Source organism: Gymnogyps californianus, chromosome 2, assembly GCF_018139145.2.
Source record: "Gymnogyps californianus isolate 813 chromosome 2, ASM1813914v2, whole genome shotgun sequence".
Classification (NCBI taxonomy): Eukaryota; Metazoa; Chordata; class Aves; order Accipitriformes; family Cathartidae; genus Gymnogyps; species Gymnogyps californianus.
The window spans coordinates 104,242,196-104,257,491 of NC_059472.1; the positions used below are offsets into that span (position 1 = coordinate 104,242,196).

The window sequence follows — 15,296 nt, forward strand, 5'->3', positions numbered from 1 at the left end:
GTCTCTCCATCTCCTTCAAAGTCACAAATCCACTATGGACTAGAGTCTGTATAAAATTTTGCCTTTCAGTGGTCTTCCTATACCTGGCTTTTATGGAAGTTTCTTGCATGTACCAATATTTCCAAAACAATGATTGTGGGAAAAACAGAGTACACAATTGCAAATGACTGAATTTGGTACAATCTTCTCCCGCCCACCCCCCTTCTTTTTTTGGGCGGTGGATAGGGAATAATATTTAATAAGTTATTTTCAAAAGTAATACAATGAACAGACACTTAGACAGGCTTAACGAAGAGGCTCTCTTTACATATGTATAGATGCCATAACAAAAATTTACTAGCACTTGACAAGTTCTGTGCAATTTTTTAATGCACAGTTTATAGTGTTCATCAACATGACAAAATCTTTCCTGTCATGAATGTATAGTATAACATTGATTTAAAAGATACAAACAAGGAAGTAACAAAATGCACTATCATTAAAGTATTTCCAATACCAACAGCTAGGAGGCATGCATTAACTGGGTATCATCAACTTAAATCTCACTATTTGGTCTTCATTTAAGAAAAATTAAACTTCTAATCTGGAAACTCCCCTAACATTTCATTCTTTCAGCTGACTGCAGATAAAATACTTGTCTTGTAAATACAAAAGAAAAAGAAGAGTTGACAGTTTTGTAACCAATATTATATGGGATCCATATTTACCATATAAAAGTTGACTCTGTTCCTTTAGGAACTGGATGCATACATTTCCTGGCTTTTGCACTACAAAATATTTTTCTCCACAGATGATTTGTAACTTTTATGTCATGTTTATAAAACAAAACCAAACTTCATGCATTTTAAAGAACCTTTCTTACACATTGTAGTTACTCTTCAGTGAGAAAACATGGTCCATTCTGATTCACATCCTTGCAACAACACAAAAAAGTAGTATTACAAAATACAATTAAGTGGTCTCTTGATTTTAAACTTTTGAATCTGATATAATTAAAAAAAGTAATTCTTGACATTAAATTTCAAGATAAAGAGACGTCAGTATTAAAGTTCTGGGCCATCACTGAGCACTTCAAATCCTTCCCAGTTTCATGCTTGTTATTTCAGAAGCAATAACAAATAGTGCATTTATGGCAGAAGTATCAGATCCAAAGACTGAATTTCTATTGCTATTAAAAATATAAAAGAAACCAGAAGTATAAAAACTGATACATGGATAGAAATTTAGTGATTAAGAAACAAGGAACAGAAGTCTGCCCACTTTTAATAACTGCAAAAGATGAAAACTGACTTTTAGCAAGAATTTTTTACAATTCTTTTATTGGTATTTGAAATAAAGCTTTTGAAAGATATGCTGTAAAATTTCTTAATTGTTTATTAATGAATGTTTTGAAAAACTAGATTAGGCATTTCAGGTTTTTTAAGGTGTTGACAATCTATTTTACAGATGCATAGAAGTCGCACAGTTTGTATGAAAAATATGTAGTTTTCAGTGTTAACAATACAGACAACTATAAAACAGTACAGTATCACACACAGTCTGCAAGTTTCTTTCTTTCTTCAAATTGTTTGTCTACTGCAAGTGAAAGAGCCTGAAGAAATGTTGTCATTGTAACACTGGGGGACTGAAAATAAGAGAACATTTTGTTAGACACACTACAGCAATAGGCATACACAATATTTTACATACAAATCACAGTATTTAAAAGAGAAATATTTGACTTACATGTTACAAAATTTTCAAAATGCTACAAAGCATAAAACTGCAGGTTTATTTTAAACTAGCTAGCATAGTAAAGTCAAAGTCAAGCTATGCAAAGTCTTGAGTCAATCACTATTAGTGCGGATTTGCTTTAAAAAAGGTTTTTAACAAATTAATATTATTTATAAAGTGGCAGAAGGTTTTCTTTCAGCAAGAAATTAGAGAACCAGTATCAATGTTCTGTCACAACATTTAATTAAAAGTAGAATGCTCTTGGACAGGTCAATCCCACCCATCTTCTTCAATCTCATTTTAAATTATGGGCAGCACAAAATTGTTTCAGTCTACAAAGCTGCAGAAACAGTGTAATTTAGATTAAAAGGGGGGCTTAGGCCCAATCTTTTACTTCGGGAAGTGTCCAAATGTCTTCCTACCTGTCTCAAAACCAAACCAAAATATAATGAATAGAATAAACTTACTTGAATATAATAAACTTACTTGAATATAAAGTGCATGTGCTAGGAAAGGAAGTTTTCTCAGGACCCGGCCACTAAGACCTTCACTTCTTCTATAGTAAAATAGAGACAAGTGCTGCTTAAATGCTAAATATCCACTCATAAAAGAAGACCTTTCCTTTTTCTGTGTTTCTCCCATAAGTTGCTCTAAAAAAACTCAAATCACAATTCAGCAGGTCACTTGCAGCATTTTTAGCAGAAGCAGGAAGTGAACAGACAACTTCAGCCTATGGGAGGCTGAAGCAAGGATACAGAAATAGCGTAGTCACATTTGCCTCCCAACGCTTACATCATGCCCTTCACATCACTGTGCCATATCTCATGAATTTGGGGGAATGTCTACACTGAAAGGGTATGGTACAGACATAACCTTCCATCCATTCTTGGAAGGACTTGAAAAATTTGTTTTGAAGGCTGGACCTCACGGCTACTGCTTATCTCCTTCTTCCCACCATTTACACACAGCTTCCTTTACCTCACCTACTTGATATATGTTTCCGTCTCCTCCAAGCACCACTCTGTGTATGTAGAACCCAAACCTCCATGCCTGGAAAAACTTACTTGCTTTTTCTCCACTCCTCACTGGTTAAGGTTGCATACTTGAGGAACAGAAGGAAAACACACTTTCCTGACTTTATGAATGTTATTTTATTTTGTTCCATATGGACCAGCACTTTGGAAAAAATATTGCTTGATATTGTGAATATCATTTTTATTGTTTCAAGAATTGTTATGCTGCAGTGAAAAACTATTTGCTCTACTAGCATACTCAGCAAATCATAACACTCTCCAGTTACACTTCACTCCTTTCCCCTTTACTTCTGTCCACTTATATCTCGATGCTAAAAACTGATTTAGTAGATTGCAAGGCATTCCAAGACACTTTCTTCACAGGAACTAAGGCCAATGCTATTTCTGCTAAACTGCATTACAATTCACAATATCCACTGAAACCTAAGGCATCTCACTAATCCAGCCAGCAATTTGTCAAGAGGACTTCAAAGGGCAGAGTAGAACCCAGAAGCAGTACTAAGCCAAGCCAGACCTGAGACTAAGAAATGTTGGCAAATCCTGATTGCTTCCATTTTTTGTCCCCTGAAAGGTTTTGCACTAACCCTAACAGAAAAAAAATTGAGATGTTTCAGAACTCTAGCTGTTACGAAATTCGATTACTTTTATACATCATTCCACAACTCATTATATATACATACATAAAAATGTAGAATTTCAGAATCTTACCTTGAGATTTCTTTTAGTACAAGGCTTAACCTTGACACATTATTTTCTACAAAGCCTATCATCTCTAGCTCTCTGAGTGTCAGGAGCTGCTGTCGAGGATATATTATTTGACACTAGAAAGAAGAGTTATACACTGTTGTATGAAAAACTTAAATACATTCAAAATTAAATTCTACAGTAAGAGTGGAAATACAGAGAAGGAATGAATTTTGTGTATTTTTGTTATTTGGGAAGTATGATTAAAATGTCAAATTTATTAAAATAGAACATTTTACAGTCTTGCTTTCAAAATATTACCTTCATCAGTTCTTCCAAGCAAGAAAGATATATTCTAAATATTGCTGCAGTGGATGGAGGTCCAATGTATTGCTTTATGTCAGCCCTGTCTACAAAGGCCATGTCAATTTTCTCCGTAATATTTGAAGTAGTCAGGATAACTACGTTGGGATACCTTCAGGATAAAAGCAGATTTTTAGGTCACATGTACAAAATTATCTCCTTTTGTGACTGGCAAATTGATACCTTCCTTCTTATGACTCAAGCCATTTCATGCAATAAGCAGTCACATCAATCTTGTCAGCCAGCAATTACATTAAAGGATCTGAAACTCTTGGCCATTTATCACCAATCTATTTCAATGCATAGACTCTTTCTTTCAGCTGTTTCTCAAGTGTCCATAGTTTCTCTAACCCTGTTTTAGAAGTGATATACATTAACTATCAAGAGCCTACTGGATAGTTTCTGCCACAAAAAAAAAAAAAAAAGATTATGAAAAGACGACTCATACATTTGAACCTTTAATCTACATGTTTTCCTATTCAATTCAGTAGAAAGTATACAGTTTAACTGGCAACGTGACACATTCTAACCACAGATGACATTAGAGCGAGCTTAAAAGAGAAGTAATATATCCTTGCTCTAAGAAATATTGAAAGAATATTCTTAACCATAGCTATTTTTAGATGAAGCCTGTGAACTTTTACGTATGAATAAGCTGCTTACTTTACCTTTAATTAGCCACAAGACAGGGCCAAATACGAGAGAACCTTTCTTTCTGTGAACAGAGCCGAGTATGCGCAAAAAAGCGGAGGGAAGTGGCAGGAATAAAGCAAAAGATGGTATGCTGCACTAAATCCAGCACGCAAAGTGGACCAAGCATCATTAACAATTGCTTCTAAGCCATGTGTTGTGCAAGTCTGCTGTGCAAGCTTTCTGACATCCAGAAGCTATAAATAATGAATGAATTCTTCATTGATCTTATTCTTGTCTCTCCAAGTAGATATCATGACCATCTATCCTGTCCCTCTCCCTAGCTTTAAAGGAAGTAGACCATCTGTAGATTTGATTGTTCACTCAGTTACATGCAAAATATTCTGTTGGATTACTCCTATTTCTTTTCACAATTAGCACCATTAACAAAGAATAGTTCACTAACCAATTTGGTTTAGTATTCCAAGTAGGAATTAAGATTTAGCAGGAATCTTGAAATTGTCAATTACCTTTTGCTGTTGCAATAATATGAGTTTACCTTTTAATCTGATCTATTTGTGTCAGTACAGCATTCACCACACGAATAGCATCTGAAGGCTCTGTGCCTGCCTTGAAGGCACTGCGGGCTGCCGTGAGGCTTTCCACCTACAAAAAACCAAACCAAGCCAACCAACCAAAACACCACCAAAAAAAAAAAAAAAAAAAAAAAAAAATCACCAAACACCAAAAAACCATAAAAAAAACCCCATAAAAGACTGCATATTTGGAGTGCTGGCAGCAAGCAAATAACCCAGACAATACACCTTCAGATCCTTGTGTCTGGTATCTAAAGCTTCGTCTTCAAAATCTTTTGTTAAGTAGGAGTTTACAGGGAGAGGGAAAGGAATGTCAAGGAAGCAAAGTGTAGTGAGTGAAAATCCTGTTTAGACAGCAGAACGGAGGCTGTTTTTCATTTTAATTAAATTTGGGGGGGGGGGGGGGGGGGAGGGCAGGGAATGGGGGGACACACGGGACAGGACAGACAGATGTGGACACACACCAGAATAATGAATACATTGAATTTAGAATGAGCTTCCTCACAGGAACTCCAATATAACAAAGCTAATAAGGTACATACTTACTAAGTTGCTTATGTATGCAAGTCTGAAGAGAATCTAGACAACGAACTGAACCATAACAATGCTTTTTAGAGCTTTACAACATACATAAGAGCTCAATTAATACAAATCTAGGCTATTTTGAACTTTAAAACAATACTCCATTTGTAAACACACAGAAGCAAGGGAAGTTCCACCAAGAAAGGTTTCGCTTCATTTTCAGCTGGAATTTGCCTGCTAAATCATACTGTGTTCCTCCCAAATCTCTCAAATCTACAGCAGTCAAGATTAAAATTCACTCTTTGGCACAAAGTTATGTAACTTACAAAAAAGCATAAATATGCTTTTATTGTTCTTTACGAACGAGCATTATCACAGTTCCCTCCCATCAATTTACTGTCTGCTAAATTTTATGTATATCAATGCTATTAGAATCGTACCTCATCAATCAGTACAAATACAAGAGCATCTTTGTCATCAATTAACTCTTGAATCTTCTGGAACATCTTGGTTACAAGCTTGCCACTCTAGAAAGACACCATATGCATATGTTTAACTATTTCCTTATCACACACCTTACCAAGCCTTACCATATCTAAAGATGGAAATATCTGTTTTTTAAAGTAACTTTCTAATATAGCTTCTATTTAAGTGTTCTCAAACACGTTAATTATTCTGAGTAATCTTTGGTGCACACACATATTTTATGAAACAAGCTCAACAAAAGGTGTAATTTCTAAAACACAAAGTCTAATTAATTATCTACATCAATACATACCTCAGAAAACCATTTAGAGAAAAGGCTATGGCTGTTTATCTCAATTAACTGTCCATACCTATACCTAAAGTATGAAGGGAAAAAGAAGTATCAACTCTATTGTAAATAAAAGTCAGTGATATCATTAACTTCTGTAAGCCTCATTCCCTCCATTTCAACCCTGGAATTCCGTGAATCAGTAGTTTAAATTACTTACTTTTCAAAACATAATACCTGTTTTGAGTTTGTCATTTCCAGAAACGTGCCTCACCAGAATTCTTTATATTAAATTGCTATCAGAATTCCTTGGATATTCTTCAGACAAAATATCTCAACTACACATTATATAGCCCATGTTTATCATAAATTCAGCTTGGGCTAGAGTCAGATCACTCCAATAATTACACATTATTTATGTTACACCTAGTATTTTATATAACATTTATTTTTTATATAAATTTGTTAAGTTGCTATGAACTTTAAGGCTAACTCTTATTACTTGTCTGATATACAGACTGACCTCTGCAGACTGTGGCATTCAGACAATCCAACTACAAAACAAATTGGTTGCAAAATCACTACCTATTAAAAAGAGGCTTCCTTGAACATGAAGATAGAAATAGCAGGCTCGATACTCTGTGATCCTTTGTCCTTTAATATTCATTGATTTATAATGTGAGAACAAACAAATTACTATATCGCCACTGGAATTTGTTTTACATACCTGGGCACTAATAATTACACATTTTAAAAGGCATTAAAATATCCTAGCCATTCTCTCTATCAGATCAATTTTATTGCTAGCCAGGTGTACTATAAAAGAACTATGAACATTAGCACTCAGCACTAGTTACTTGAAATCAAATATTAAATATCTTTGGGCTACTGAAAAAGAACAATTAACGATAGTAAACTAAAGTGAAAAATTTCCAAAAATGATCACCTGTACGACAGTCGAATTGTCAGCTTCTGAGCCAATGCTTTACAGAGAGAGGTTTTCCCAGTTCCAGGAGGGCCTGGTTTGAAATCAAATCCATACATTACACAGAATCTGCATCAGAATTTTAATGACATGTGACATCTTTTTAACTACTGTATTTCATTACAGCACTAATTGTAGAATAAAAACACAGCAGACAATGACTGTGAACACCAGGGTATTTTGAGAAGATTGCCTACTCCACTACAGTCCTAGAGCTGAGCTTTGAATTTATATCATTTTCAATTATTAGTATAGTTAGTGTAATAGTTTGTATGCAGACACCATAAAATTAAAATACTCAAAGGCCACAGAAGCAAAGCATATCACCCTAGCAGGGCTTATGCTTATTAGCATTCTCAAAAATCAGTGCTATGCTTAAACTTATATCTTCCTGAAACATACTTTTCTAACATGCAAAACAGAAACACATCATGCCCAGTTTGATCAGCTGTCCACTTTCCCAGAAATCTCTACCTTGGGGCAACCCAGAGTATCTTAGGAAGTATGCTCTGGGACAAACCTTTTGGATCTGGCTTGACACCCTATGGAAGGGCCACACAGACTTTCTCCAAACAGACAAGTATAAGCATAGTTAAACAGAGTATGAATGTATGGAAGATGATGTGTGGGTGCTAAACAAACTGGTAACATGAACCAGATGACAGTACTTTCATTCAAAGCCAGTACTGCCATTATAGCATAGATGTATTTTGCACTACAACAGTTGTAGATTTCCCAGTATTAACTTCTTTGTGATCACAATAATGAGCCCATTACTAAAATTAAATATATCTATCATAAATATATTAACAGTCTGAAATAAATAGTTTTCCAAACAAAAACATCCTGCAGCTTCTAAACTGATAAACAGTTATAACTTAAGTATAATCAACACTCAAAACAAACATTTCCACTACGACCTTTTATTTTTGAATACCAGTCTTGATGACAAAGTTGTAATTAATCAATAGCAAGCTGCATTTTGCAAGAGAGTGGATTCAGTTGATATTAATTTCATTTATGGTATAACTCCACAGTAAGCTAGGACTGACTGAAGATTACGGCTTCACTGAAATAGTAATAACTAAATTAGCAGGAGCACTACCTTCATACTTGGCAATGAACACACAGTGTTAATAACACAACACAGAGATTGATTTCCCAGTTTCCTCAAAAGTTTTTATAAAGCCATAACTAACAAATCTTTTAATACTGCGATAGAACTGTAACTAATATATGGCTCCCAATGTCCTCAGTATCTGCATTATTTTTGCACTTTATTCAAAAAAAGCAATAATATAACTTAAAAATGAAAATTAAATGAAACAACTATGCTCACTGCATTATAAATTTTAGAATTTAAATTCCTGCAAAACATAGTACACGTGAACATTGATTTGATTCTGACATTATACTTCATGTAAATTTGTATTATAGAGAGAATATTTCTCTGCTGCTTTTGGATCATCTAATTTCACTACACAGAAGTGCAATACAAGTTTTTGCAGAAGGAAAGTATAAACAGATGGCCAATGAATCTACTTGGTTTAAGACAGGTCATTTTTACCATGCAGCAAAACAACTCTGTTCCACGATATCAGGTTGCTGTCAACATTTTTGTCAGAAAATAGTAATGTTGTCGTCACATAATCAAGTAACTAATTGAAGAGGAGAAAGAGAGACACACAAATTAGAGACACATCAGCAAATACAATTACAAATAGAAGCAATCTCCTAATTATGTCTATTGTGTTCTCTTAAAAAAAAAAAAATTGGGCTCGTCTTTTAGTCATAGGCAAATTTTCTTTCTGCAAAGGTTGGAAATTCATTTCCTTCCTGCCCTCAGGAAAAAGAATAGCATGTACTGGGCACAAATGGAGTTCCAGAACTTTTACATGAATAAATGAAATGCTTTAAGGAAATGAAATTATTTTCATTTTCCATTGTCCCACTTATAATGTGTCTTTAAAACACAAGCTGCCCAAGCACAGAGAGTCAAAGACTCAAACTCCAGCTCCTGTTTAGATGTTGTACAGCTATACGTTTGTTCAATTTGTTATAGTCAACCTCCCAAATAAAGCATTTTCTGTCACATTTTAGTTCCTTTCTACTGAAGCATTTGTATCAGCTACTGTAAAGAATTTGTAGATTGGTTATCCTTCCAAATAAGGGAAGTTACATGTACTTCCCTGAATGTTTGCTTCTCAAAATAATGCTACTTCATTTTAGAATTATCTAGAATTAGGAGGTAGAGAACTCTTTCAAAAAAAATGAATATGAACCTCAGGTGTGAATCTATACTGATTTTTACCTATAATAACACCTGATACCGTATTATTTTCTGTTGCTGTTACCTGTAATGTGCTTTTGATCCATATGTGTTAATAGGACAATACAATAATATTCCTGCAATATCTCATGCCCAAGATGGAGCAATTACACAACAGCAAAAAACCTGAGCTTCATCCAGCATGTTTTTCAATATTATATCGACACTGACTATTTTGAAAATTCACAGCAACCATTTCAGAGTCTGTAGAACCCAAGCGTACCCAGCCAGTTCCATGGTTTAAAGAATGAACATTCATCACAATTACTTGTACAGAAGTTATGTAGTTCTAGTTTTAGTCATTAAAAGCTACCACTTCTTTCTACCAACATACACTTACAGTCAACAGTGATCAACTTGCTGTTATTTAGTACATCAGTAAATCTAATTAAATAGTCTTGTCATTTCACAGATGATTTGGAAAGCAGTTCCATAAATTTGACAAATGTTGATGTGTTAATTGATGTTTACCTTATAAATGAAGAAGTACAATCACTGGAATGTTTTGCTTTACTATAGGTGGTTATAAAGACTTAAGTGAGAATACTATATCTATGGTATTATAAACAAGCTAACGAATTATTTATTTGTGTCCAAAAACTTCAGATAGAAGCACTTTTTTTTTTAATCAAGCACAATAAACATCTTAATGAGTGCTATCATAAGAGCAACTGAATTGAATCACTTGTGGTTTTTACTCACATCACAATTACTAAATTTCAGATTACAGTATTACAGTTCTACAAGCTCTGGCAGTTATCATCCCAACCTTTGATGAACACGCAGCATCTTCAAACCAGAAAATGACCCCATGGAACTGTTTTGTTTCTTCCAAACATCTTACCAGCATTCAAGTGGGAGTGCACTCACTCTAGTCAAATCATTCAATGTGCATTTGTATGAACAGTAAGAGTGCTGCCTGACGTTACTGCTAAACCAATGAATTGTCTAGCTGCTGCCAGAAACACAGAGATAAACTCCCATTCCCTTCCGCCTAGCCTGCACCCACCACTTCTGTTACATGACCATTAGCTATGGTCACAGTAGACCAATTAATGGGACAAAACCAGGTGGAAATTAGCCCATCACACAATAAGTTGAACACTTTTAGTGATTTAGTTTCCTCAGTTAGTTTACTGCAAGGTAACAAGAGTGCCAGTAGAAGAAAAGCACTGCAAGTACAGCTGATAGCAACACACTTCTCTTTTAGCAATAGCAAGCCACCAAAATTGCCTTACATTCATTGTTTTCTTCACGCGGGCTGATGAATATGTCTAAAGCAAAACTGAAACTCTGAGAAGGTTTAAGTTGCTACCAAAACAACACTTCCAGCTGTTAAACTTCTGAATTCTGTAAAATAAGCCAATGCATATGAAGAAATTCTTTGTAATTTGTGGCATGAGCATCACTGAACCCAGCTTCATAGGGAAACTGAGATTTTTTTGCAAAGCTGACTTCACAGTAGTGCATAGTGATGTACATCTGAGACATGTTTAATCTCAAAACATCAGCTCTGCCTTCTTTTGTTAAGTGTACATCAGAGAAGTATGTAACTATCAAAATTTATATAAAGATTTTTTGAGCTGGTGATTTCCAAATAAATTCACCATGGGATGCAGCAAACTTTAAACAGGCTACATTTCAACTCTTACTTCTCCTCAAGTAATTTTAATTGTTATTCATTTTCAACTTACGTGTGATTTTACTTCAGTGTCATATATAAGACTTTCCCAAAGGCCATGGAATTCAACTGCAAAAGCAATATATTATATACCTGTTTAGGATAAATCAATCTGGGAACTTGTAATCTACCATTGCAGCACAAAGCAGTTTTCAAATTATTCTCAACTAAAATTAAGGATTAAAAACAGATATATGAGAGCAATTAAAATATATGGAAAAAACTATATGAGTTATTTTTCTGAAAATGCAAACACTACTTTCTAACAGACAAATTCAGCAGTTTTACAACTTCTGTTTCCTCAAATAATCGTGAGGGGAAATTAATCTTCTTAATTTCTTAACACGAAAGGAAAAATATCATTCTTTCCACCCTCAATAGGGAATGGACCTACATTTTCCCAAGACAGAGCGCTATGAAAAGTTGGGGTGGGAGGAGGGTTCTAAGCCCAATTTTATCATTCAGCTTTTTTTTTTTTTTTTTTTTTTTTTTTTTTTTTTTTTTAACATCAACACGTAGAGGATAAAAACAGCACGTAGCTGAATAATGCATAAAAAACTAAAGTTGTGATTCGGGTATCAATCATTTCTAGCAGTTAGTTTCTAGCTTTCAGCAAAGAAAAGCGAAAAAGACTGAACAACTGTAAACCACAATAATATGGGAATAATGTCAAAGTATCAGATTGAATTCTGCCCAAAGAGAAATGTAATGGATAGTTAGGCTTTTCACAATATGGAAAGAGCAAGAAATGTCTCAGAATCACTGTCTTTTTGAGCTTAAGCTCACACCTGTACTTCTCCTTCCAGGCACAGGATCCAGCTTTCCCAAGCACAAGATAGTAACAGACAGGCCACGCTCTATTGCAGAGCAAAGCTTTATTCTTCTTTTCAGAAGACACTCTGAGGACTTTAAATCTCTTTGTTTGTTTGTTCCAAATATAAGAGCAGCACTGTCTTGGGGGCTGGAAGCTAGCAGTGGGCTTTGGAAAATGAATGTTTAAACTGACGAGTTTCTTGTGGGTGTCCAAATAAAAATTTGGAATGCAGCTTGTAGGGTTAAAAATTTGCATGCTTTTGATTATGACTATATATTTTATTCAACAAGACCCGTTACTTCCACCCATCCACAAGTATTACGGAAATAAATGATGTGTTATGGAAGCACCTGTAGTAGTTCAGTCAAAGCCATAAAGAAGAAAGTCCAAATATATTGGTTCCATCGACAAAGGACAAAGTTAAACAATAAATACAAATAATACCTTTAACAGGTAACCTTATAAACACTCTTAGCCTTTCCAAGATTTTCTTTCATTGTAATTGCTCTAGACCTTCCAGAAATATCACATGGGTACCTGCTGGTAGCACCCAGTGGTTAGCTGCAATGATATCCTCATTCTCTTCCTCCAGGTTTTCAGAGCTTGGTCCTTCTTCATTCAGATGAAAAATATGAAGAGAAAGACTGCTTTTGCTCAAGTCAATAGGCTAGAATGGACATAAAAAGACTTTTAATACATTGTATTTCTCATTCAAAGTAATTATAACATAAGAAAGTTACAGTTCTCAGCTGGCATTCAACTTTGAAGCCTAATACTTCTGTTTCAGACCTTACTAAGGGGTGTAGGCCCAAAAACTTAGCCACCTTTTCCTGATTATACCAGTCTGCCTAATAAAAGATACTACATTGTACTATAGACCTTGTCTTGCTTATGCCCTTAGGCTATTACTAGTCTACCTACAACTAGTTCATAGGCAAATGAACAGAGCTGTACATTCTTGACTGTGAATACCTGTCTGTCTTTCAGTTTCAGCTCCGTATCCACAATCGACACGGACTGCACATTGCTGTTAAGGAAACCATCATCAAACTCTGTCCACTTGTAATCACCAAACACGATGTTATGTCTATTCAACAGCTTTAAGACACTCATCCTGATATCTTCTTTCTTGGCCGCACTAACAAGAAAGAAAGAGCATTATTTATGGCATTGACATTTATAGGGAAGTATGAGCTAATATCAGAGTGCTTTATTTCATGCACTAAGCCTGCATTGAAAACAGCTTCCATCTCACAAAAAACCACCTCCAAAACCACAAAACTACTCAAAAAATCCCTAAAACAAACCACCCCCAAAAAAACAAACCCACACAAAAAAACCCAAAACCCACTCAACCCCCTCCATAACATTCTGCAGAAAAAAACCCTATAAAATTCAGTTTGTTTGCGAAAGCAACAAGTTTGATACTTGTTTTTAATTTGTGCATTAAAAGACACAAGCCAAAGAATACTATTTGCTCTGTTTGCACTTATACGAGGGGACACGGAATGACACAGCTACATTTCAAGAATGGAAATCAGTTATGTAATCTGACTGTGCTTCACTAGGAAAAATAGAAAAACTCATAGCCAAGCTACTAGGCTGAATTTGGTACACTTAGCTTGGAAGCTGTATTATGCTTCCATGTCTGAGGACAGCTGATACCTCAGGATGGGGACATGCTATAAGGAGAATTCCGGTAGAAGAGACAAAGTCTACAGGAAAAGGAATACAATTTTAAGATTTCAGAAAGGCTTTAACTTAATTTTGCAATTTCAATGATGCATTCCCAATGCGAATTCCTAGTTCCTTAAGTGTGACAAAAAGAGAGCAGTGGATATTTTACACCTTGACTTCAGCAACACCTCGGACACACTCTCCCATAGTATCCAGATAGCCAAATTGGTAAGATAAGGATGGGATAAATGGATAATGTGGCTGGACTGTTCAGCTCAAAGGGTTGTGATTAGTAGTACAAAGACTAAGCAGAGCTGCCAGTAAGTCAGGCAGTGAAAGGTGGGGTGGTGCTGTCAATATTGGGACCAACACTGTTTTTACATCTTCATTTGCACCCTGGATAATGGGATGGAAAGCAACTGCAGCAAGTTTATGGATAACACCAAAGCATGGAGAGCTATCAGTATACTAGAGAGCAGGGCTGCCATTCAGAGGGACTTCTTGAAGTTCAACAAAAGTAAACGTGAAATCCTGTCTCTCCATCTACTGCCCAGACAACAGTACAGACCAGAGGCCAACTGTATGAAAGCAGCTTTGCAGAAAAGGACCCAGGGGTACTGGTGGACAAGTTGGCAATGAGTCAGCAGCGTGCACCTGCTACAAATAAGGCCAACCTTATTTTAGGCTGTGCTAGCAAGAGTGCAAACGTTAGAGAAAGTGATTCTTTCCATCTACTGGCTGTTTGTGAGACCACATCTGGAGTACTGTGTGCAGTTTTGGGCTCTGCTGTCCAAGAGACAATGATATACTGGAGCAAGTCCAGAATAGGGCCACCAACTTGATTATGAGACAGGATCACATGATGCACAAGGAGAAGCTGAGAGAAACGAGTTTGTTCAACCTTAGAAAGAGACACCTATGTGGAAACTCATGGGAGAGTATAGAGAAGGCAGAGCAGAGTGCTGCGCACTCTTGTAGGTGCACAGCACGAGGACAAAAGGCAACAGACCCAAGCTGCAACAAGTAAAGTTCTGATCAGAGAGACCTGCTTGATTTCTGATGAACTTCCACATGTATCTGAACGCTGTCACACACGTTTGGGAGCGCTTGCTTCAAATCCCCAGCAGCTTCGTCCATCCTTCTCGCTCCTAGGGCAAAAGCGATACCAAGGAGAAGGATGCTTTCAGCGACCGTTACACGCCAACGGCACAACCAGTCCTTCCCGGCACGGCACACGCCGTGCCCCGTCCACGCGCACCCCGCCCATCGCGGGGACTGGCGCTTCCCTCCCTCGGGAGATGGCGACGCCAGCCACGGGACACGTCGCGAGCGCAGTCGCGCGCACGGCCGGCCCGCTCCTCCCGCCGCGAGCCTCCACCGTGAGGACGGGAAATTACCTCACGCCAGACACGGCCCCGAGAACGGCGCGCTGCGATCGGGGGACACAGGTCCGCCCGGGGAGCGGAAGGACCGGGCAGCTCCTCTGTCCCCTCAGCAGCCTGACTGCTGCGAGG

General features: G+C 36.5%; 1 protein-coding gene across 1 annotated transcript; it reads right to left on the minus strand.

The window, feature by feature from the left end:
• Positions 1-1,224: 1,224 nt before the first annotated feature.
• On the minus strand, positions 1,225-15,253 carry TRIP13 (thyroid hormone receptor interactor 13). The gene is made up of 14 exons (XM_050892723.1): positions 15,180-15,253; positions 14,828-14,930; positions 13,078-13,243; positions 12,643-12,772; positions 11,305-11,360; positions 8,849-8,939; positions 7,243-7,315; positions 6,321-6,384; positions 5,983-6,069; positions 4,984-5,090; positions 3,753-3,906; positions 3,456-3,568; positions 2,200-2,269; positions 1,225-1,624 (listed from the first exon to the last, which is right to left on the minus strand). Exons 2-14 carry the CDS (start codon positions 14,917-14,919, stop codon positions 1,529-1,531), a joined length of 1,299 nt encoding a protein of 432 aa, XP_050748680.1. The 5' UTR covers positions 14,920-14,930; positions 15,180-15,253; the 3' UTR covers positions 1,225-1,528.
• Positions 15,254-15,296: the final 43 nt, after the last annotated feature.